At 40.7% G+C, this 25,751-nt stretch overlaps 3 protein-coding genes across 8 annotated transcripts; all 3 read right to left on the minus strand.

Annotated features, from left to right (window-relative positions):
* Nucleotides 1–262: 262 nt before the first annotated feature.
* LOC125374217 (soluble scavenger receptor cysteine-rich domain-containing protein SSC5D-like) lies at nucleotides 263–820 on the minus strand. Its single transcript, XM_048385138.1, has one exon. The coding sequence runs from the start codon at nucleotides 818–820 to the stop codon at nucleotides 263–265; it is 558 nt and encodes a 185-aa protein (XP_048241095.1).
* Nucleotides 821–915: 95 nt separating this feature from the next.
* On the minus strand, nucleotides 916–15,199 carry LOC124121938 (zinc finger protein ZFMSA12A-like). 6 transcript variants are annotated; one of them, XM_048385127.1, is made up of 3 exons: nucleotides 14,261–15,199; nucleotides 4,581–5,204; nucleotides 4,230–4,393 (listed from the first exon to the last, which is right to left on the minus strand). In XM_048385127.1, the coding sequence occupies exons 1-2, from the start codon at nucleotides 14,817–14,819 to the stop codon at nucleotides 5,005–5,007; spliced, it is 759 nt and encodes a 252-aa protein (XP_048241084.1). In that variant the 5' UTR covers nucleotides 14,820–15,199; the 3' UTR covers nucleotides 4,230–4,393; nucleotides 4,581–5,004. The 6 variants fall into 6 exon arrangements, 5 of the variants coding, with proteins under 5 accessions (XP_048241084.1, XP_048241083.1, XP_048241082.1 ...); XM_048385126.1 differs by having other exon boundaries at nucleotides 4,564–5,204; XM_048385125.1 differs by having other exon boundaries at nucleotides 4,496–5,204.
* Nucleotides 15,200–17,109: 1,910 nt separating this feature from the next.
* LOC124121934 lies at nucleotides 17,110–25,519 on the minus strand. The gene is made up of 5 exons (XM_046485070.2): nucleotides 25,392–25,519; nucleotides 23,397–23,508; nucleotides 22,321–22,466; nucleotides 20,747–20,877; nucleotides 17,110–17,924 (listed from the first exon to the last, which is right to left on the minus strand). Exons 1-5 carry the CDS (start codon nucleotides 25,467–25,469, stop codon nucleotides 17,786–17,788), a joined length of 606 nt encoding a protein of 201 aa, XP_046341026.1. The 5' UTR covers nucleotides 25,470–25,519; the 3' UTR covers nucleotides 17,110–17,785.
* Between the last annotated feature and the right edge of the window lie 232 nt (nucleotides 25,520–25,751).

Genomic DNA, 25,751 nt, shown 5'->3' on the forward strand with positions numbered 1-25,751 from the left:
AATCTGTTGAGCAAAGACTAGTGGTAAACATGCATAAATAGTGGCAAATAAATAACGACCATATTCTACTGAACAACAATTAAAGTGGACTCCCGTTACCTCGAAACTGGGGGTGGGGAGTGTGTATGGGGGTGGGGGGGGTGGGGGGGGGGGGGGGGTGGGATGCATGGGGCTGGTGGTACTGGGGGTCTGCGTACATGATGTCATATCAGATATCATGTCCTCAGAACTGACAGACTGGTGGTATTTGGTATTTGAGGGTTCAGAAGTGGCGTAGGATGGCTATGATATGTGGGGTGGCGGTGGGGTGTGGGCGAGCGAGGTGTTTAGGGAAAATGAGTGGCGCGGGGCAGGTGGGGTAGGGGTTTGGGGCATGACTGAGGTTGGGTGTGGGTGATGCGCAGGGTGTGGTGAGGTTGTTGGAGCCATAAGGGAGTGGTTGAGTGTTGGAGCCATAAGGGGTGGTTGGGTGTTGGAGCCATAAGGTGTGGTTGGGTGTTGGAGCCATAAGGTGTGGTTGGGTGTTGGAGCCATAAGGGGTGGTTGGGTGTTGGAGCCATAAAGGGTGGTTGGGTGTTGGAGCCATAAGGTGTGGTTGGGTGTTGGAGACATAAGGTGTGGTTGGGTGTTGGAGCCATAAGGTGTGGTTGGGTGTTGGAGACATAAGGTGTGGTTGGGTGTTGGAGACATAAGGTGTGGTTGGGTGTTGGAGCCATAAGGTGTGGTTGGGCGTTGGAGCCATAAGGTGTGGTTGGGTGTTGGAGACATAAGGTGTGGTTGGGTGTTGGAGCCATAAGGTGTGGTTGGGCGTTGGAGCCATAAGGTGTGGTTGGGTGTTGGAGTCATAAGGTGTGGTTGGGCGTTGTAGTTGATTTGTGGTATGTGGTATTGAATGGGAAGCAGGGATGCGTCAGCAGCACTTGTAGTTGGTGATGAGGATGAAGTTGCGGCTGGGAACTAGGTTATATGGGTAGGGGTAGGTAGGATTGGGTTTTTTTTGGTGATGGGGGCTAGATGAGGGTGAGACCTGGGGTCAGGGTGGGGAAGTAGGAGAAAGGGGTTGGATAGGGCTAGGTAGGTGTTGGTAGGACATGGATGGTGGTGTAAGAGAGCATTTAAAAAAACCAAACAGTTCCAAAGTATAGTGTGTGCATATGCATGCGATGCATAAGGTTATGCACGCTATAAGGTATTCGAGACAACGAGATTTGACCAACACTTGAGCATTGCTGGAAAAGCCCTGAAAAATCGTGAGACGGTGGAGGCTTCGTGTCATGGATGAAATATCTCTCACATATTACACGAATAAATTCCTCCAAATACATCTTCAATATTTGTTAAACTATACAAAAAGTCACATAACAAATTACACAAAAATGTAAAAATAAAAATAAATAAATTTCAATAGTCAACATTTCACAAATATACATGTTATTTAATCGGATAAAACGAAAATGAGACATGACGCAGAAAGTGTTTCAACATTATATTGCTCACACGGGTATTAAATTTGGGTTATAAGCCTAAAGCCAGTTTTAATGATTTAGTTTAACATCAATATTTTCGAATGTTTGTCTTCTAAACATGATGATTCCATATGATTCCATGGTTGTTAAGGATGCCGTGCAATAATTATTTTGCAAGTTTAGGGAAAGGTACGAGACTTGCTGAGGCAGTGTGAAACGTGGCAAGCATCCTCTAATGATTCTAAAGGTCTGTATAGTGCTTTTTTATATCTAGAGAAGACTATATGACGTTGAGCGGGCTAGGCACTGCCGGACATCAAGCCCCGAAATACAAAAGGTCTGCGTGCACCATGCGTCTATATCCTTGAAAGTTCATGATGACAAACGGGATCGGGTGGTCAGGCCCGATGACTTAACTGACGCATGTCATCGTAGCCCATTGCGTAGATAGATGTTCATGATGTCAATTACTGGATTGTCTGGTCCAGACTCGATTATTCACAGACCGCCGTCATATAGCTGAAATATTGTTGAGTGCGACGTTAAACAACAATCAAATATAACGTTCAGCGTTTTCATCAAGGGAGTTACTCACCTAAAGATTGGAATGTACTTCTCATTTGAACGTGTCTTATTTTGTTGAGAATTTTAAGATGTTGTCTGACAACAACATGTAAATACATGTTATTAAATAGAAGTATCGAATAGAAATTCCAATCACAAATCTGCCAAGCTAATTCATATTCCACACTTATTGTGGTGCAGTCCTACGCAGTTTGATCCAAGTCATTGTCGATTTGTCTGTTAACACAATGTCATGACATACACCAAACTAGGAAATTTGATTACCCTAACAGCAGAAACACTGTGTTCTAAGTTCATCTGGACCAGTGACTGAGTGAGTACGTTTTACATCGTTTTAAACAATATTCCAGCAACATCTCTCAAAGGGACACCAGAAATGGGTTTCACATAGTGTACCTATGAGGGAAATCGAACCCGGGACTTTAACCCTTAGGCTAGATCGACCCTACGTCTAGACGAAGCCAAGGTACATCCCTGCCTGTGGAGTTGAGTGACTCTTTAAATAGTCTGTCCGTACACTGATCGAGTGTTGTACTCCTGTGTTAACGGGATCACAATCCTCTGCAATACGCGTTTGTGTCTTTCAGTCATAAACCAATTAGAACTCAGCAGTGCATAAACACCGCACCGCTATCATTAACCGGAACTGTGAATGTACCAAACAAAGGTATCCTTCTATTAAACTTGTCCTGTTTAACTGGCCAGGCATAAACATACATACAATTCATAACTGTTATATATCATAAACGCTATCAATTACGTTTTTGTGTGCCATAGAGAATGTAAGAGTACATACATGTGTATTCTATGTACATAATGTCAAATCAGATCTAAATTCAGATCTTTCATTCTTACACAATGCCTCTCTTAACGGGATGGGTTTCTTGTCGTTGTGAAAGATAGGATGTAATGAGATTGCGTTTGGAGTTATGTTGTGTTCCTCACAGTAAAACCTGCCTTTTCAAATGCAATCATTGGGGCGACAACTGTTTGTCATGAAGAACATATTAATGTAACTTTGTACTTTGTAACCGGGGCCATATCGAGTGAAAGATGTGGAACTTTTTGGATGGGATCTTCTGGATCATTTCTGTACGCACGGGGAGTCTCATTAATCCTTTCATGCGCGTCACTAACAATGACATGCCCAGAATTATGTTTATATACATGCAACTTGAGCTTAATATTGTAATAAGTAACATATTTACCGTAGTTTTCCCTGTATACAACGCATCATTTTGAACACGTCATGTTAGTATCAATAATCGGCTCTCTACAATAGCACCACAAAGGAACAAACACACACGCTGTGAAAGCTGTGAAACACTGAGGTCACACTTCGGTCGCTGAGAAAGAGTTATGATAAACGGTCTTTTTTAATAATTTCAGAGACCTTGTTGGCTATATAGCCTTCATTTAAGCATACTCTGATTAATGTGTGAGTGTGTGGGTGAGTGAGTTTTGGGCCGCTTTGAACAATATTTCAGTCCTAGCATGGCTTGTCTCCTTAAGCTGGGAATAAATTGTGACGCAGTCGTTGACGGTGACTGTTCCTGATGGGTAAAGTTATTCCAACCAAGAATGCTCATAGGTCGAATTAGGGATTGGAATCAAGGACTTGCAGATACTGGCACGGCGAGGCCTCTGCACAGCCTGTCCTTGCTCCACAGACTACGAGGACACCAGTATCGGTTTGAGCATACACTTATCACGTTATGGGTAGTGGTACTAAGCCATGCACCAATACCAGGATAGCATGTCTGCCCGCATAACTCGTCTACCAGGATAACTCGTCTACCAGGATAACTCGTCTACCAGGATAACTCGTCTACCAGGATAACACGTCTACCAGGATAACACGTCTACCAGGATAACACGTTTACCTGGATAACACGTCTACCAGGATAACACGTCTACCAGGATAACACGTCTACCAGGATAACTCGTCTACCAGGATAACACGTCTACCAGGATAACACGTCTACCAGGATAACTCGTCTACCAGGATAACACGTTTACCTGGATAACACGTCTACCAGGATAACACGTCTACCAGGATAACACGTCTACCAGGATAACTCGTCTACCAGGATAACACGTCTACCAGGATAACACGTCTACCAGGATAACACGTCTACCAGGATAACTCGTCTACCAGGATAACACGTCTACCTAGATAAGGTGTCAACTTGGATAACGTGTCTACGCGGATAACACGTTTACCTGGATAACACGTCTACCAGGATAACACGTCTACCAGGATAACACGTCTACCAGGATAACACGTCTACCAGGATAACTCGTCTACCAGGATAACACGTCTACCAGGATAACACGTCTACCTAGATAAGGTGTCAACTTGAATAACGTGTCTACGCGGATAACACGTTTACCTGGATAACACGTCTACCAGGATAACACGTCTACCAGGATAACACGTCTACCAGGATAACTCGTCTACCAGGATAACACGTCTACCAGGATAACACGTCTACCAGGATAACACGTCTACCAGGATAACACGTCTACCAGGATAACACGTCTACCTAGATAAGGTGTCAACCTGGATAACGTGTTTACACGGATAACATGTATATCCGGATCACATGTTGCAACAACGCCAACGAGGACTTAACAGCCTACCTACCTACACAAAGCCTGCATATTATGAACAAGAACGCAACTTGTTTCTGACTCATGACAACACCATTCTCAGCAACAGACAGAGTAACGGCTCGCTGATGTCAATGTCTTCAACGTACTTGTTGTGAAGTGTGCACCATAAGCTTATTATCTCCTGGTCAGATGACAATCTATTCCTTTTGAGTATGGAGGCCAAGGTTGACTTCTCCTGAAACGATTTTCACCTTCGGATTGTACAATTAGTTATGTGCGTCTGTGGGCCAGCACGAACTGATTGAGTCTTTCCTCACGCCCCTGAATCACAATGCTATCACACTGTGAATATAGCGTCTGTCGTGGAATGAATCTTCACGTGTTTGTTCAGGTGGTCTTTTCTTGTGAAGGCTTTCTTGCATGAGTCGCACACGTACGGACGTTCTCCTGTGTGGATACGTCGATGTCGGGTCAACTCTTCGTTACGGATGAACGATTTCTTACATCCGTGTTCTTGACATACGAATGGCCTCTCACCTGGAATTGAAAGAAACATTCGAGGTTGAGTTTAATGAATGGGTGAGATTGGGTGGGTGAGTTGACGGGTGAGATGGGTGAGACGTATTACGGAGGAGGACACTAGAAAAAGGTTTAACATTGTTTCCGGGTCATCACTGGGACGAGCCAACTTTAAAACCACTAGGCTACACACCACCTAGCCTGTCATACATACACTGAAACAAATATATCCAATACAGCCCATGCAAGTCTATAATATTTGGCAAGTCTAAATTACGGCAGTTTGTTTGTGTTCCTGTTTAACGTCCCACTTAGCAATATTCCAGCTTTTAGACGGCGGTCTGAAAATAATTGAGTCTGGACCAGACAATCCAGTGATTGATATCGTGAGCTTCGATCTACGCAGTTGGGATATTATGACATGTGTCAACCAAGTCAAAGAGCCTGACCACCCGATCCCGTTAGTTACTTCCTACGGCAAGCATAGTCGCCACTTACGACAGGCAAGAGTTGCTGATGACCTATTCTAACCCGGATCCATATCCAGTAATATTCCAGCTCGATTCATGTAATCAGGGCACGATGACACTCAGTCAGTCAAAACACCGAGTCGGACCACCCGCTCTTTTAACTCAAGTTACTGAATTCTATTATATTCGCTTAGGGTGGCCTAGTGGTACGTGAACTTGATGTCCTACGTTCGAATTCGATATAATTTATGGATCGGTAGGTGTGTGATAAACTGCTGAGATGGGGTATTACATATGACTCAAGAAGTGAACTCGATGTACTTCAGAAGCAAGTCAGAAAAAGATACTGAGGTTGATTGCTCGTGTTAAGAAACCTATTAACTTGCAAACACAAGTGTAAGGGCGAACCCTCACTGCAAGCGGTTAGTGAAAGGATGTCACTCAACCGTGGCGAGAAGGACAGTGTCGCTCTATATGTGTACATATATAATTTAAATAGATTGAATTTTGATTCGGTGTCTTTTATCAAGTATAAACACATAATTTATTCACGATTTCAAAACACCGTCTTTTCTATTGAGTCCGATAAATTCTATGAATACATGCATAAAAGACACCGAAAAAATACACAACCCTGTCTAACCCCGTATCATATTTATGAAACATCCCGACCGAGGAGTGGTCTGCGTCTGTGTAATACATCTACTTTAGGGCAAGTTTAGCAGAGAGTGACTTTTAACTACAACCTACTCTAGACTCTAAAGCTACTTTGGAGAATTTATATTGCAAATTTATAGCATATATCAGTAAGGGGCTTGTATATCCCCTGGACAGAAAAAGATTTAGAGAGTTGTGACTACGCAGTCAACAGTGAGCGCAGCATGAACAGGGGCCAAAGATGATCTGAACTAACCACACCCTCAATAAGACAACCTGATTCTAATATATTTACTATTTGTCACGTGCCGTTGATTTACAGAGAAGGGCGTGAACGGGTATGTTGTATAAACTCTTTATGTGAATACAGGTTTTAAGCTTAACGCGTGTTGTATTCACGATCATAGTGGGAGTGAATTTATCGTGTGTGTATGGTTAGGAAAATACGATGTCCACCATGACAACCTAATTTGTACCAGGTCATACAGATTATGACGTATGTCACGTGAGAGACTGGGTGAGGTTTCGCTTTACTCACGGCGCTAGTGCAACATAAGTGGGCGGTTCGTGAGAGACATGATATGTTGACGTACATCGCAAAACACTGGGGGCGTATTTGATTCGTCTGATCAAAATGTCATCCAGCTAATCGATACAGGCCAAACTGGAATTGGTCAAATTGTAATGCTTGGAGGACATGGGTGATCTTGGCTGGCTATTCTTATGCTTTGACAATTTATATTTACATAATGTCTGTTATATCAAAACAATTATTATGAAGTGAATGGATAAGGGAGTGACTTTGATTTTACGCATTTGGGGGCAATATTCCAACAATATCCACATTTCACATAACATACAATAGACATAAGCAAATGAATGAATGAATGAATGAATGAACCAATATATTCTCTTCCTTTATCCAGTGGTTGACATCAAGAGCATTGATCTACGCACTTCGGATACGATGACATGCATCAACCAAGTCAGTGAGCCTGACCGCCCGATCCCGTTAGTCGCTCCTTACGACAAGCATAGTCGTCTATTACGGCAAGCATGGGTTGCTGAAGACCTAGTCTACACCGGATCTTCACGGGTATTATTAAACTGTAATTTTATATGTTTTTTGTCGTTCAAAGTTATCTGCGTTTTGATCCTCTTGTTCTGCATTTGCATATATAGGTAAATGTAAATCCCGCGAAACCTTGTTAACTTGAAATCTCGTTGTCCATTGACAACACTTCGAGTTATCCGTATTTGGATACACGCGGAGGGACGATATCAAACCATAGTGTAGATATGGATTCTGCTGGGATCAACGGTTTCGTCTTAATAACGCGAGTATGCAAATTCTCTTTAGGTAGTAGGTTTATTTACAGAATATGATACAAATATTGGCTGAGATAATTACATTGATGACGTTGGTTACAACGGAGAGATGTAAGTGATGTCAAACTGCATGTAACACAGTGTACTGATGACGTTGTTTATAATGGAGAGATGTAAGTGATGTCATACTGCATGTAACACAGTGTACTGATGACTTTGTTTATAATGGAGAGATGTAAGTGATGTCATACTGCATGTAACACACTTTACTGATGACGTTGTTTACAATGGAGAGATGTAAGTGATGTCATACTGCATGTAACACAGTGTACTGATGACGTTGTTTATAATGGAGAGATGTAAGTGATGTCATACTGCATGTAACACAGTGTACTGATGACGTTGTTTATAATGGAGAGATGTAAGTGATGTCAAACTGCATGTAACACACTTTACTGATGACGTTGTTTACAATGGAGAGATGTAAGTGATGTCATACTGCATGTAACACAGTGTACTGATGACGTTGTTTACAATGGAGAGTTGTAAGTGATGTCATACTGCATGTAACACAGTGTACTGATGACGTTGTTTACAATGGAGAGATGTAAGTGATGTCATACTGCATGTAACACACTTTACTGATGACGTTGTTTACAATGGAGAGATGTAAGTGATGTCATACTGCATGTAACACAGTGTACTGATGACGTTGTTTATAATGGAGAGATGTAAGTGATGTCATACTGCATGTAACACAGTGTACTGATGACGTTGTTTATAATGGAGAGATGTAAGTGATGTCATACTGCATGTAACACAGTGTACTGATGACGTTGTTTACAATGGAGAGATGTAAGTGATGTCATACTGCATGTAACACAGTGTACTGATGACGTTGTTTATAATGGAGAGATGTAAGTGATGTCATACTGCATGTAACACAGTGTACTGATGACGTTGTTTATAATGGAGAGATGTAAGTGATGTCATACTGCATGTAACACAGTGTACTGATGACGTTGTTTATAATGGAGAGATGTAAGTGATGTCATACTGCATGTAACACAGTGTACTGATGACGTTGTTTATAATGGAGAGATGTAAGTGATGTCATACTGCATGTAACACAGTGTACTGATGACGTTGTTTATAATGGAGAGATGTAAGTGATGTCATACTGCATGTAACACACTTTACTGATGACGTTGTTTACAATGGAGAGATGTAAGTGATGTCATACTGCATGTAACACAGTGTACTGATGACGTTGTTTATAATGGAGAGATGTAAGTGATGTCATACTGCATGTAACACAGTGTACTGATGACGTTGTTTATAATGGAGAGATGTAAGTGATGTCATACTGCATGTAACACACTTTACTGATGACGTTGTTTACAATGGAGAGATGTAAGTGATGTCATACTGCATGTAACACAGTGTACTGATGACGTTGTTTATAATGGAGAGATGTAAGTGATGTCATACTGCATGTAACACAGTGTACTGATGACGTTGTTTATAATGGAGAGATGTAAGTGATGTCATACTGCATGTAACACAGTGTACTGATGACGTTGTTTATAATGGAGAGATGTAAGTGATGTCATACTGCATGTAACACACTTTACTGATGACGTTGTTTATAATGGAGAGATGTAAGTGATGTCATACTGCATGTAACACAGTGTACTGATGACGTTGTTTACAATGGAGAGATGTAAGTGATGTCATACTGCATGTAACACACTTTACTGATGACGTTGTTTACAATGGAGAGATGTAAGTGATGTCATACTGCATGTAACACAGTGTACTGATGACGTTGTTTATAATGGAGAGATGTAAGTGATGTCATACTGCATGTAACACAGTGTACTGATGACGTTGTTTATAATGGAGAGATGTAAGTGATGTCATACTGCATGTAACACACTTTACTGATGACGTTGTTTATAATGGAGAGATGTAAGTGATGTCATACTGCATGTAACACAGTGTACTGATCACGTTGGTTACAATGGAGAGGTGTAAGTGATGTCATACTGCATGTAACACAGTGTACTGATGACGTTGTTTACAATGGAGAGATGTAAGTGATGTCATACTGCATGTAACACACTTTACTGATGACGTTGTTTACAATGGAGAGATGTAAGTGATGTCATACTGCATGTAACACACTTTACTGATGACGTTGTTTATAATGGAGAGATGTAAGTGATGTCATACTGCATGTAACACACTTTACTGATGACGTTGTTTACAATGGAGAGATGTAAGTGATGTCATACTGCATGTAACACAGTGTACTGATGACGTTGTTTATAATGGAGAGATGTAAGTGATGTCATACTGCATGTAACACACTTTACTGATGACGTTGTTTATAATGGAGAGATGTAAGTGATGTCATACTGCATGTAACACAGTGTACTGATCACGTTGGTTACAATGGAGAGGTGTAAGTGATGTCATACTGCATGTAACACAGTGTACTGATGACGTTGTTTACAATGGAGAGATGTAAGTGATGTCATACTGCATGTAACACACTTTACTGATGACGTTGTTTACAACGGAGAGATGTAAGTGATGTCATACTGCATGTAACACAGTGTACTGATGACGTTGTTTATAATGGAGAGATGTAAGTGATGTCATACTGCATGTAACACACTTTACTGATGACGTTGTTTACAATGGAGAGATGTAAGTGATGTCATACTGCATGTAACACACTTTACTGATGACGTTGTTTACAATGGAGAGATGTAAGTGATGTCATACTGCATGTAACACAGTGTACTGATGACGTTGTTTATAATGGAGAGATGTAAGTGATGTCATACTGCATGTAACACAGTGTACTGATGACGTTGTTTATAATGGAGAGATGTAAGTGATGTCATACTGCATGTAACACAGTGTACTGATGACGTTGTTTATAATGGAGAGATGTAAGTGATGTCATACTGCATGTAACACAGTGTACTGATGACGTTGTTTATAATGGAGAGATGTAAGTGATGTCATACTGCATGTAACACAGTGTACTGATGACGTTGTTTACAATGGAGAGATGTAAGTGAGGTCATACTGCATGTAACACAGTGTACTGATGACGTTGTTTACAATGGAGAGATGTAAGTGATGTCATTCTGCGTGTAACACAGTGTGCCGAGATAACGAACTGTATTGAAATAGTCGGAAACAGAAGGAAATGTTACCTTTATGTACCTGTATGATAAAGAAGCGTATATATCTGAATACAAGTTATATTGTGTGTGCTGGAAGTGGTGAGGCAGGGGAGAATTTTTGGTCTATTTCAATCCTTGCATGCAGTGTTTACATGAGTACAGTGCGAACCGGAATAGCGAGAAAAAACGGCCAACTTGACGATATGGTGCACTCGGCATCATTTGGATCCCTTTTTACCATATATGGTTGGAGATCTCATAATCGGAGATCTCATAATGTCTGTGGTATATGATAACGGGTAAAACGTTACTTCTTCCTGTGATAAAACTATTCTCCTTACATTTAGGTATGGTTTTGGTTATAATAAATCATTAACATGTAAAGAAATAGACGTCTATCTCAAAGTCCTTATCTGGGGAGCGACGCCAACACCATCTCACAAACTGAGGCCATAAAGAAAATACTGGTCATAGCAGATGGCTATTATGGACCCCACGCATACAATACACTGTTGTAGAACTGTTAACATTAAGGAGCTTTGTTAATACGATCGTTATATACTATATATGGCGCATGAAAACAGCCATTTATGAATATTACACATAATAGAAAAATAAATATAACAATATATTCTTTCCTAAACACTATATATGTTTCTAGTCAAAGGTCCGGGGACGATATCGTTTTATTTACATCTTGACATATAGAATATATTCAAGTTTGTTTAGCACTGTAGCAATAAAAGGGTATTTTACCGTGGGAAGAATTTCTTGCCGAGGACGTGTTATGAAGGGGATAGTTCTTTTGTAACAGTTTATGGGAATAAAGTTATGATAAATACATTAAGGAACTTAGATAATGTAACGTGTTATTCCTATCTGAAGTAAAACCCGACATGCCTGTGACGGCGTCATCGCGTGCACGTGCACAAACCTTTATTCAAGGTATCTACTCAATACAAGCATTATGATTTTTGTTTCATGTAAGATTTAATTTGTTGAGAAGTTGTTAGCTGTTGCAGATTATATCTACACATTTTCAAAATCATGTCATGTACTCTCTGTAAAATGTCTTCATATACATGGTGCGTGAACGTAACTCTTGTAGTATGTATATTCAGAGGGATCAGCTCAGTAGTTTTCTGCGGCGTAAAGGATAAAGGATATGCTTTTGGTGAGTGACGAGTATTGACACAAACATACATGGCTACAGCAGTACAGACCTTAAACGAATCTAATTAGTCTACATTTTGTTCACCCCCATACGTTTTCTATTTACATCTGAAATATCTTGTTGCTAAACTGCTGAGCTAAAGAAAGAATACGCCCATGTTTGTTGGTGGCTAAAATGAAACAAACAAGAAATGATTATTCGATAGTGATGTATTTCATTCGAGTATATTGATATACATGTATGTACTTCTAAAAATCATAATAAGAAAAACTCGCTTTTTCTTTAAAGATGAACTCTCTTTTTCATAGAAGATTTAAAGTGTTTAATGGACAAGACCCAAAGATGAACCCCACTGCCCTTTCTTTTTAAAAATGTTTAAAATAATTTTTTTTATGCCTTGCGATGTTTTTATTCTTTACACAAACTGTGGTGAAGTGCTGATATAAAGTTTGAAAGGGAAACAAATTGCTACTTCATTTTTAACCCCATAACGGACTGCAAGTGATTAGCGGTGTGCTCAGAAGAACGATCAGCAGTCTTTGGATACGTACAGTCAATGTAATTTTATTATGAACTTTCAATTATCTGACCCGAATTTTGTTTCTGTATGTACGAAATTCTATATCAAAATCCATCAACTATCATGATTTAAGGGAATTTTTGTGTCATATGTTCTGTATCATACATTTGAATGTTTTAAACGTATTAAAAAAACATTGTAAAATTTAGTTTTTTACCTATTATTATTTATTGAGAAAAGTAATAACGTCGTGAGGAGTTTGTAAAGAAGGTGAAACTAATACTTGAAGTTGACATCTACTAATTATTAGATAATAGATACGGGTCCAAAAAACTGTAGCAGACTAAACTGACAACCGACTGGTCAGTCTGTCCATCTGGAGTGAGTCCTACATCACTCTGAGTAAGGTGGTAGGTCAAGGTTGTCAGCCTTCCCTTCCTCAGATCAGTATGTATATATTTCATAAGCTAACCGACTGAGGCAGCAGATGAGCCATAGCCAGCAGTGTCCGACAGCGGACAGAACCTACAGCCTGATGCTCCTTAAATCTCTATGTACTTTCTAATACAGACGACTTAGTCCACTTAGTCCGGCTACAATATTACTGGATACAAGACCACGAGCCAGCGGTTTTGTCGAGCCCTGTATAGGGTGTATATTTTACATTTTCCAAAGACATCTGACACCAAACCATTTAATAAAAGTCTGTGAATAGACCTATGTCACTATCTGGCTACAACAACATTTACATTGTTATCGTACAATAGGAGTTCTTAAATATTATAAAAATGCATGATTTATTTCGTTTTAAGCAACACAAAAGGATATTGACATGTATATACATAAAGGGTCCTGTCGACAAATTCATGCTTGGGCGCCCCTTCACAGCGAAATATATCAACCATAATTATAACATTATGTTTGTTTGAAGTTACCGCTATCAATGTTACAGCTACGTTACCATTATGATCAAGATCAGCGTGCACATTTCATTCGACATCTTGTATTAGTGAATTTCTTTTATAGTTGTCGCCCACGTTTCTAAACAAACGAAACAGCTCATATTTTACACTATAGTTTTATCATCACTGTTATCGATGCGTGAAGTTACACTCTTCATTATAACGAGGTTTCGTTAAACATTATCTAGAACTCCCCTTCACTGGTAAATACATCAACCACAATTCTAACATAAAGTATATGTTTGCGGCATTAGTCACCACTACGTAAACTGCAAGAAGACTCCACCCCCCACATGATCTAGAACTGCGTTTTGCCCTTCGAAGCATTACCATATTAGTAAAAATGTCATGTACACTTTGTATAATTAGACCTCATTAATACAAACATTTAAGGCACAATCTATAGTTTCAAAACAACGGTATACTAAACTGCCAGGCAAAAGAAAATAAACACCCATATTTGATAATGGCTAATACTGATACTAACAAGAAATTGTTATTCGATGGTGATGTATTTGATATGGTGTTTGATATCGTAGTTGTGTTTTGATCTTAAGTTTGCAGTGTTTCGGCGACAGTTTCAACGAAGTAACGTTTGATAACGTTGTATTTTTAGTAAAATCTAATTTTCAGTGTGTATTCCTTTTTTTGCCCCGGCAGTTCAGTACTTAATCTGCACTAAATATGCAAATGCTGTAACGCCCCGGAGTAATAGTGTCCATATTGTCGAGGTTTCGTTGTAGCTAGTTCCATTCCTACCTGTGTGTATCCGAATGTGCCCAAGTAGTTGGCCTCTGTTACTGCAACTAATTACACAATACGGGCACTTGAATATCTTCACCTTGGATTTGAACCGACCCCCGCACTTGAGACCATCTGGGGACATTCCCCGGGGGCTATCCTCTAGGGAGGGGGAACTATCCTCACCCCTGCTGTCATACAAAGCCGACACAAAATGGCGTGGACTGCCGGACATACTGAGGTCTTGGGGTCTCTCTGACCTCCAAGGCCACGTTGGCCCCCTGGACACATGATGCGGTTCTCGTTCCGATACAGCAGCCTCCCCGAATCTCGGCGACGTTTTCACATAGTCTCGTTCATGAATAGGGTCCCGCACTCTATGGTCAAGTATAGAACTGAACACGGAACAACACGACGGCCTATTCGGTTTCTCCCAACACTGCACTGAGAGTGTCAAATCTGTGGGTTCGAATCTGGGTGGCTTCGGATCAAAATCGTTAACTCTGCTAGAGTCTCTTATCAAAACCCTCGGAGAAAATATTTTCGGAAATCGAACAGCTGGTACCACCTCCATCATATCTTGGACTAAAATTGATGAGACAAGTGAGTCATTTCTTCATTTCGTGCAAATGCCTTCCAAATGTAATCACGTGGTAGGGCGGATATGTACCGATTTCTTTACATATGTTTTCAAACCCCATCTTCACCAACATAACGTTAGAAATATCGGACAATGGCCACGGCGACCCTCCACTTCCCATAAGACCGCATGTTTGCAGAAGAGGGTTCGGCGTGTTCCTCTTCAAATAACCGTCCTTTGAGACCGTTCATATCAAGTCCTTTACCAGCGCAATTGCAGCTCTCATTCAAACCTTAAATAGTATGCAATGAATTAACCAGAATCGCGCCCACTATTATCCCTATTTGACGACCCCAACCGACAGTCGTATTTCCGTCCCTATTTTTGTTTATCTCCGTGTGAATACATGTGTCCATCACGATGGCACCTACACTCTGATTGGACAAACGAGCGAGGTAAATATATATCAATGTATACCGCTCAATGCGCGCTCATAAATCTTATACCTTCACGGATGAGAGGCTTGGGAAAAGGGCGTTTCGCTCAGTTAGATAAAAAAAACAACTGTTGTACTCACTCTTACTAAACGTTAGACCCGTCAAAAATATCCGGGTATTCAGTCTCGTGGTGGGGTACGTGTAGAGGAGACGCTCTTGTTGTCATTGTACACTATAGTACATGATAATATTGAGTTACTTTTTACAAAACCGAGTCATTCGAGCTGCCACGTATTTGCATACACTTGGGTGTATGCTTATTCAACGGGCTTGCAGCAATGTCGCATTGTCTATATTCACGTTGAGATTGACACAGGATTATGTTTTTTGGAAAGCTCAGACGTATACATGACGTAGCATCGATATGATGCAACACTAATGCACAAAGACATATTACGATGTTGCACTCGGGCTTCCTCTCAAGGGGAACATATACCTATTACAGGGATATTCCTCCTACCCCATGAAACTTGATCATCGTGTGAAATAACCTCCCACGATATGGCTTCAATGCGACGTAGATGTATATTCATGTTGGGGGCAATGTTGGCCCTGCCGACTTAGGCGCTGCCGTTCGCTGTGAAAAGTAGCAGCCCTCAAGTGTGCCAGAAAGTTGTGATCGAAGGTTCGAATCCCTTTTGCGCCCTGATTTTGTTTCTAGGTTTTTCAGTACCACATCTGTGCTCATAGGTTTCACCAAAGTGTTAAACGTCCAAGAATTCTTTCCTCCCACATAAAACTGACATGCTGTGATTTTAGTATTTGTTGTAATATGAGGACGGTCTGTATATAATCGATTCTGGACCAGACAATCCAGTGATTGACATCCTGAGCATCGATCTACGCAACTGGGATACGATGACATGCATCAACCAAGTCAGCGAGCCTGACCACCCGATCCCGTTAGTCGCCTCTTACGACAGAGTGTCGCCTCTTACAATAAGGATGGGTTGCTTAAGACCAATTCTAACCCGAAGGGAAATCCTGTTCAAAGCGGCGTTAAATCACTCAATTGTCGTGTTACTCAGTCTTTTGTCACAGCACGGAAAGTAAATCGGTGGTTTTAGAAACTGAATCTACGATAACAGTGAAACCTCGTTAATCCGGATCCGTTCATCCGGCAACTCCATCTTCCACACTATTACTGCTTAGAACACTTAAAATGAAACAAAGTGGCAATACTCCGTACCCAGGATTTCTTAATCAGGATTCTTTTTTAATCCGGACAAATTCAGTGGGAACACTGCCGCCCGGGATATCGGGGTTTCATTGGATAGTTATGTAAATTATGGTAAATTCCGTATCTCTGTAAATGCACATTGTAAATTGATATCTCTTCTTTTCGCAATGCTACGATATCAATATGCTGCTATTGTTATACTTAACCACTTATGAATGAAAAGTCATTTACAAATATTTGTTGTTGAAGAATATAGGATTACTTTTTTTCTATTTCTGTGACATATTGTTGGCTAAAAATGTGGTTGGCTCAGCCCAGACCGACAAAAGGACAGTCTCGGCAAGCCTATTGGAAGGTGTATACGATCTGTATCTCCAGTTCATAGCACTGAAAGCGCACGACGCATTTAATTAAAAAAATTACACATATTGGTACCTTGTCAGTGTCAACATCATTATTCGCGTTGCTACAATGTGACACCCTGGTTACGTGCAATGGGAACGGTAGTGCTTTGAGGTCAAGTGTGTGAATCACATAGTTGTCATGGCAACACTAAAGGTGTAGATTTCATACAGCCCTGGCGGCTATACAATTATTACCAAAACGTGAATTTTCTTTGATTTTATTAAACGAGACACAGATTTACAGTTGTTCGAAATTGTGTTAAAAACAAAACACAAGGAAAAGTAGCGACATTTAAGTACATTAGCACGATTTAAGTCATTTGAAGCAGTGGCGGAAGCTCTCGAACTTAATTTGAAATAGGTATTGACACGTCTGGTTTGTTTGATCCATCACTAGTTGTTTATGCAGGTCAATAGATGAATATTGTATCCCAGACTATGGCTAAATCGTAGGCACCCGCAACCTTATGTTAAAATATGAATGGAAAAACAAATGATATAGCTCCGTCTATTCCCTACATGATAAAGCATAGTTATTCTCTGATTTTAGATGGCTTAAATTTGATTGAACTTAAAAAGAACCCTTTTCGATCTTATATATTTGTTCAAATATATTACAAATAGGCATCAGGATATAAAGTAAACTCCGGATGTGACGAAGTCTGATATACCGAATAGTTGTTATTACGAACTGGATACTTGTACCGTGGTGGTGGTAATGAACGTAATTGTTCATGTGAGTAACAAAATGCAGATGGGAGACAGACGTTGAGGGTCCCTTTGAGTTCGTCACATCCGGAGTTGAGTGCATATATATTAGAACACAGGAAGAGGGTCTTTTGTCAATGGAAGAGCTCCTTTATCTACACACGCAGTGTCCTCCTAGAGCATGTTAAATCCTTCCTTGTCCCAGGTGCCCATGTCAAATCGGCTGCGAGACATGATATTCATCCAGTTGGTCACAGGTTTGGGGGCTGCGAGGGTTCCTTGCATGGGAGATTTGCCGGCTGTTGACCGAGGTCTGAAATAATAACAGAAATGTATAGCGACATTCGCTGACATCCAAGCATCCACCCCACATATGCAGTGAAACCTCGTTAATGTGGACAATACCTTAGCGAAGAAGTGCACAAACAGATGTGTTCGGGGTTAGAATCCAGTAACGTGCATGTAATTCGTTAAATACATTGACGGTTCCGCTCCGTCAACTGAACCTCGATATACGGGGCACCGACTTGTTACATTACTTTTCGAAATCAGTGTGAGACTGAATGTTTTTAAACAAAAGTTTCACGGCGACCACAGACAACAGCTGTTGATAGCAAGGTCAACGATCCACGCAGACCGGGTACGAAAAAACACAATGACAATCTATCCGAATACACGTTGTAACCGCCCAATCTTCAGTTTATTACTTTGTCCGACATGCATGAGATAATTGGGGTAAGCGATATGATGTGGGATCACTGTATAGAGATTTTATATGTATGTATGTATGTGTGTGTGTGTGTGTGTGTGTGTGTGTGTGTGTGTGTGTGTGTGTGTGTGTGTGTGTATTTTTCTAACATACGCACACACTTTTATGTGATTTCATTTCAAAGCAAAGGATTTGTTATATCGCGACACAGCCTTTCGCAACAGTTATATGAGACCCGTTCTTCAAGTCGTTTGGACCGGTTTCTGCTAATTTTGTCAATCATTTGTACAAGCACTACGTTACCAACATGTAAATAAAAATGTGTGAAAATATGTACACGGTGATGGTCAATGCGCATGCGTACGTCTAAGATAAACATACGCTCTTCACGACAACGTCACGTGTGTTTACATACCCAGATACGCCCGTATCTACACACAGCTGGTTGGAAACGCTCTTCACGACAACGTCACATGTGTTTACATACCCAGATACACCCGTATCTACACACAGGTGGTTGGAGACGCTCTTCACGACAACGTCACGTGTGTTTACATACCCAGATACACCCGTATCTACACACAGCTGGTTGGAGACGCTCTTCACGACAACGTCACATGTGTTTACATACCCAGATACACCCGTATCTACACACAGCTGGTTGGAGACGCTCTTCACGACAACGTCACATGTGTTTACATACCCAGATACACCCGTATCTACACACAGCTGGTTGGAAACGCTCTTCAAGACAACGTCACATGTGTTTACATACCCAGATACACCCGTATCTACACACAGCTGGTTGGAGACGCTCTTCAAGACAACGTCACATGTGTTTACATACCCAGATACACCCGTATCTACACACAGCTGGTTGGAGACGCTCTTCAAGACAACGTCACATGTGTTTACATACCCAGATACACCCGTATCTACACACAGCTGGTTGGAGACGCTCTTCAAGACAACGTCACATGTGTTAACATACCCAGATACACCCGTATCTACACACAGGTGGTTGGAGACGCTCTTCAAGACAACGTCACATGTGTTTACATACCCAGATACACCCGTATCTACACACAGGTGGTTGGAGACGCTCTTCACGACAACGTCACATGTGTTTACATACCCAGATACACCCGTATCTACACACAGGTGGTTGGAGACGCTCTTCAAGACAACGTCACATGTGTTTACATACCCAGATACACCAGTATCTACACACAGGTGGTTGGAGACGCTCTTCACGACAACGTCACATGTGTTTACATACCCAGATACACCCGTATCTACACACAGGTGGTTGGAGACGCTCTTCAAGACAACGTCACATGTGTTTACATACCCAGATACACCCGTATCTACACACAGGTGGTTGGAGACGCTCTTCAAGACAACGTCACATGTGTTTACATACCCAGATACACCCGTATCTACACACAGCTGGTTGGAGACGAGTGGCAGCGTGGTAGCTTACTCAGTAATACAAAGGACATATTCCGGCACGCGAGATCCCTCGATTCTACCTGTTGCTAACTACGTGACACGCTATTTTTGCAAAATGGCCCCTAAGATACAGCAAACAGCTTGGCTCCCATTCACTGTTAGTAATTAGGTGGTAATCGGGGAATGCAGACATGTTGACATGATATTCGAAAGTGTTGGAGCATGAAAATATATAGGTCACTCGAAGATGAGTTTGACGGTAGCCATTTTAGTGTGCCCGTTGCCTCGTGATCACGTAATGTAATGCGATGTCCTCAGATCTTTGTATAGCGGTAGCGAGAACTAAGATTTGATTTAAATGAGATACGCTTATACACGCACACTCACAAACGTTACACTCGCATTTGTACTCTCAGATGCGCAACTAACGTACCTTAAACTGAGCAGATAACATTTGACATCGACCAACCATCGCATGTTCAACACAACATACCCATATCCCCTGCTAAACACACAGTGATTTGGATTCATATTATGGCAGGATTCAAGAGGCGTAGTAAGCTCTACGGATCGCGGATCCAAAACTCAATATAAAAGGTGGTATAAACATAGATATCATTAAAGCAATAAACATAGTGTCTCTGAACAAATTTCAGTGGTAAATAACACTTTACCTAATAATTCAAGGACTAGTAATTCAAAGATAAGTAATTCAAAGAATAGTAATTCCAACCAGCGGTTCTTTCATTACATAGTTTTATTTATTTTAAGTCCTACCAATAATATTTTCAAGAGATCACTCTGGAAAAAAAGTATTCTGATATTAAAGTAATTACTTTATTTCGACCCATTTATTTTAAAGCAATAGATATATCCGTAGTAGAATGCTTGATCGCTTTCGCATTTTACCGACGTAGAGTCGGTAGTTACGACCTCGCACTTGCTTTCGAAACGTCCCCACAACGATAACCTACCCTGGGTTTGTGATGTCCTTAGTGTTACATTCCTCGACGACGAACGTGCCAGAGCATCCCTTCTCCACCCACCAGTGAGTTGCGTTGAAGTCGTAGTGCCTCCAGTGTTTAATACCATCCTCCTCCTCAAGCTGAAACAAGGAACATTATTGTATTTATATACAGCGAAACCCTTTTGGTCCGGAACATTCGGATTCCGGACAGTTACTGCTGGAACTTCATTGTAAGTACGATGCTGTCTGGTGGTAGATATTGTTGTAAGCTTATTTGTAGTGATTGTCATTGGCATCAAATTAAAATGATGGAAGATCGGCAGCGAGTGAATGAATTTAGAGTTACGTCCCTTGGTTGTTGATAAACAAGGGAAGGTTGATCGTTCGAGAAGTTTCGTGATGTGACACTTTCTGGAAGGCTGGCGGTTCCTTTAATATGAGTGACAAGAAGGCAGTTCGAGCCTTTAAGTCGACGTCACTTGTGTCTTATGTACCTGCCAAGTGCGGAAGGGATCTCTATTTGAAAACACCGACTTCCCGCCAGCTCCCAGCACTATTTCCGTGTTCAAGAACTGAGACATTCGACAGAACCTTCGCGAGTTCACCTACATTAATTCCTTGGCGTGTTACGCTGTTGCTACGTATTTGACCCTTTTTACTGATCTCACAAAGTAGTCCTGCCGTATTGATCATGGGTTAACCTTCGTGTTTCAGTTTGGAAGTCACATCGTAACAACAAAGGGACATTACTCATCATGTCCGAAAATATGATTATCCGGAAGACTTCCTTGGTATCGGTAACATCCATATTAACGGGGGTCCACTCTTGCCTTATTTTGATAAAGGACATGAAGAAAAATGTATGAAATGAAAACCGTACTCAAAGACTGGGGTCACCAATTGGCTTGATGTAACGTCACCAGATAGTGACGTCAGGGAATATACTTCCAGACACATATACCGAACGATGAACTTGACGTCAACACATCTGTGGGCCCTATAGAAACTGACACTATCTAAGCAGAACGCAACCATTGCTGCCAGTCGTTAAAAGAGAGGAAATACGTCATTTCGAAATGCATTTGAGCAAGCTATTAACTCTTTTATTAACTCGTGTTTTACATTTGTTGGTAAACAAACAAAAAGCAAGGCTTTCTACAGCTGTTTCTTCACGCAAACTGTGGTCATTTGAATTTTAAACTTGATTTGAAGCACTTTCGCATTGCTTGGTCCACAGTTATTTTGAAACAACTGCAACCTTGCTGGGTCCTATGCTTTGGGGTATACACCGAAGCCTATTCTTTCGGCAACAATGCCTATTTGTGGTCAGTTCTTACAGTGTGTGAGTGGGTTAGGTTTCAATCCGCTATGAACAGTATTTCAGTTATATCACGGCCTGCCAGCTGAAGTGATGGAGGGCTTATACGTTTACCACTTGGGGAAACCCACGAATAAGGGTATCGTGATGACAACCCCATTCTTACAATATGACTAACGAAAATGATTTGAATTGTTCTCTTAGTCTAACCATCTACCCCTTAATAATAAGTCAACGTCCATGAAATAAACATATTTACTCACGCTAAAGTCGCACCAGTAGACAGTGTTGGGGTCTCTCCAGATGTTGTGGACGGAGATAATCTCAAAGTTAATGTTTTTTCTCAGAAACATCTTAGGTTTGTTGTTTGGCCTTGTGGTGACATTCTGGTTGTACTGGTTACATAGTCCTGTGGAAAACAGCAACGTATACACATGGTCGAGTGGAGACTGCAATATGACTCAGTCTGTATTCTGTGAATATAGTTCTGTGGAAAACAGCACAGTATACAATTGGTCGAGTGGAGACTGTTATATGACAGTATTCTTCGAATATAGTCCTTCGGAAAACAGTATTTTATACAAATGGTCGAGCGAAGACTGTAATATGACTGTATTCTGTGAATATAGTCCTGTGGAAAACAGTATTTTATACAAATGGTCGAGTGGAAACTGTAATCTGCCTGCTCTCTGTGCATAGTTCTGTTGAAAACAGTAATTATTTTATACAATGGTCGAGGGCACAGATATTGAAGTCGAATCCGAATTAATAATATACATATGTGCTATTAACCTAACAATAAAACATCAACAACATTGGATGACTGCTGGTAGCTTGTCAGAGAGACCCGACGCCGTTTATATTTGCTCACAATATCAATCACTGTCTGACCCTGGTTCGATTATTTACAAGCCGCCGTCATATAGCTGGAATATGGATGAGTGCGGCGTAAAACAACAATCAGGAAACGCTGTAGTAAATATGTGCTTGTTTGTTTGTTGTTTAACGCCACACTCAGCAATATTCAAGCAATATGACGGCGGTCTGTAAAGTCTGGACCAGACAATCCAGTAATTGACATCATGAGCATCGATCCAAGCGATTTGGAAAGGATGACATGCATCAACTAAGTCAGCGAGCCTGACCACCCATTAGTCGCCTCTTACGACAAGCATAGTCTCCTTTCACGGCAAGCATGGGTAGCTAAAGACCTATTCTACCCCGGATCTTCACGGGTCTACAGTAAATAACATTGCCAGAACCAAGATGCCCCGACGTCGAGCGGCGTTAAACAAACAAACATATTGGTTCTGTCATTGACGATGACGTGTACTCTTACCTGAGCTGGCATCTTCGTCATCATCAGCCGCGGCGACGGTGACGAGGAGAACAGCGGCTGTGACAGCCAGAGTAAGGTAGAACATCTTCATCCACGTCATCGTTGTCGGTGGCTAGTTTGGAAATGAGGTTAAGTAAGACTCGGCGTTAAGAGACTACACATAACAGTATATTTCGGTTCTAAAATGGCTCTCTATATATGTGTTACACAATGTCTTACAAACCAAATGCCCTTGGCTGCGGCGCTAAACAGTAGTAGCTTGCACACTCACAAATATCTTTAACTCGACACTTGGTCGCCTGAACCTTTTCTACGTCACAAACTGCCCATCCTCGTTGATCATGTGTATGATATCTCCTTTCTTTTATGATTATCATCCTTGACCCATTCGCTGCCATAGCTTTGGTTTGGGAGTGTGGTTCCTTCTCCCCGTCTCTAACTGAGCAAAACAGTTCGCTAGCTTTTGAGAGTAATATTATTGTTCGGTTAATTTAAGCACCTTTCTATTCGAATCGGGCTGCGGTAGTGAAAGGGTACGTGGTGTCTATCACAATAGAATGAAGATATATAACACTGTCATTTGAGACTATATCAGAGTATATATACATATCGGTAACAGAACTCAGTTTCTATAATAACCCCATTTTTCAATGTTCAATGTTCAGTAAAAATCGTAGCGTAACATCTTAACATCTTGCAGTGATCAATTTGGAATAAATCTGAAGGTTATATCCGAGATTTGACTACCCATATAAACAATACCGTTGATAACAGCTGTGCGGGCGGGACCTGAGGTCGTCATAAGCGATAATTTCGGTATTTCGTTGCTTATGCATACCTATCACTATTCGAGTATTTCGTAGCAAGAATGAGTCACAATCTATAGTAAGTGAGCGAGTATTGTTTTACTCCGCTTGTAGCAGGATCCCAGAAATATCACGGCTGGAGTCACCAGAAATGGGCTGTTGGGAATAGAACCCGGGTCTTCGGTATGACGAGTAGGCGAGTAGGCTTCTCCCCTCCCCACAACAAACCTCCTACCTCCATTTGTCTTAAAACACTTCATCTGTGGCTGAATAATTTCAAAACAAATTCGTGAGGCATACATAAATCCTCTGGAACACTATCAATGACGACTTTCGGGCACTTATAAATAAGTCTCTTCTTTAATTTGCCATTTCTCATTAATCTGCGCATAATGTTTCATCGAAAGTATCTGCTTGAAAACGTAATGCTAAAGTCCACATGCATGTCAGTGACACAGGTATTCCCACGTGTGTACACGCGTTACATGCCTTGGGCTAAACGCTATGACAGTTTTATCACCTCGAGCAACAACGACTGCATGACTTTAAATAACGGTTTGGGGCGAACATTTAAACATTTTTTTCTATATATTCACATTTTGCCGCAAACAGTAAACATAAAATATCAAAAAGATAATTTGATATAAAAATGATAAAAAGTTTTAACAACACTACACATGCACAAAATTTGTTACGAACGCGTTGGTCGCGGTGGCGAAGAGTGACTTACGAAGACACAAATTCATAATAATGCAGTTATTAAAAAATGGCAGGGCTGTCAATTATACATTTCCCGTGACGCGTATAAATTCCACACATACACACTATAAAACGCCTGAAAAAAATCGGATAAACTGCTTAAAAATATACACTTAATTATAGTTTTAATATACCTGCGTATATCGATAATTGGTTTTCAATATTTAGTTACAGTTAAGTTGTCATAATGAAATGATATAACATGTATAATAAGTTGGCATACAATTGAGACTACTTGAACCTCTATGGAAAAATAAGGCACATAAGGACCTTTTTACTTGATTAAACAATCAAAATTATCTAAAATGTATCAAAATTAGATACATTTAAACAGCTGTTAATAAGCTGGGGATAAAAATTACACGCCTGTATTAATAGTATATGTTGATAATTAATTTCAAAGATAAAATGTACTGAAACTAAAGCTTACCTCCTCGTGTTTGTTTCGAAATATCCGGAAAACGGAGAAATGGAACGAGGGAGAGAGACCAGAGATAGTTATACGCATGCGCTGTATGGGAACCCATCAATCACTGTTACTTCCTGCCTCACCTGGGACAGGCCTGAAAAGCCTTAAGGCATTGTGGGTAATTAAATCTCAACTAGATATTCATCAATGCGTTTAAATCAATAACACCTGAACTGTATTCATTATTCAATGACTTTATATTCTGTACAATCTAAAAATAAATGTAGAAATATTATAAAATAATTTCCCTGCAGTCCATGATGGCATTACTCTATATCTATCAATTTGAACTCATCGGGAAAATTTTCGTTATAGCCTTGA

The sequence above is a fragment of the Haliotis rufescens genome, unplaced genomic scaffold (assembly GCF_023055435.1).
Source record: "Haliotis rufescens isolate VD_foot unplaced genomic scaffold, xgHalRufe1.0.p SCAF_54, whole genome shotgun sequence".
Lineage (NCBI taxonomy): Eukaryota > Metazoa > Mollusca > Gastropoda > Lepetellida > Haliotidae > Haliotis > Haliotis rufescens.

Excerpts from the sequence above, each read along its gene's own strand:
- LOC125374217 (XM_048385138.1), bottom strand. The coding sequence starts at position 820 with ATGGCTCCAACGCCCAACCACACCTTATGGCTCCAACACCCAACCACA.
- LOC124121938 (XM_048385127.1), bottom strand. The coding sequence starts at position 14,819 with ATGATGGAGGTGGTACCAGCTGTTCGATTTCCGAAAATATTTTCTCCG. Across the intron at positions 5,205-14,260 it reads GCACATTCGGATACACACAG|GTGAGAGGCCATTCGTATGT; the intron begins GTAGGAATGGAA and ends TTTCAATTCCAG.
- LOC124121934 (XM_046485070.2), bottom strand. The coding sequence starts at position 25,469 with ATGCGTATAACTATCTCTGGTCTCTCTCCCTCGTTCCATTTCTCCGTT. Across the intron at positions 23,509-25,391 it reads TTCGAAACAAACACGAGGAG|CCACCGACAACGATGACGTG; the intron begins GTAAGCTTTAGT and ends TTTCCAAACTAG. Across the intron at positions 20,878-22,320 it reads TCTACTGGTGCGACTTTAGC|CTTGAGGAGGAGGATGGTAT; the intron begins GTGAGTAAATAT and ends TCCTTGTTTCAG.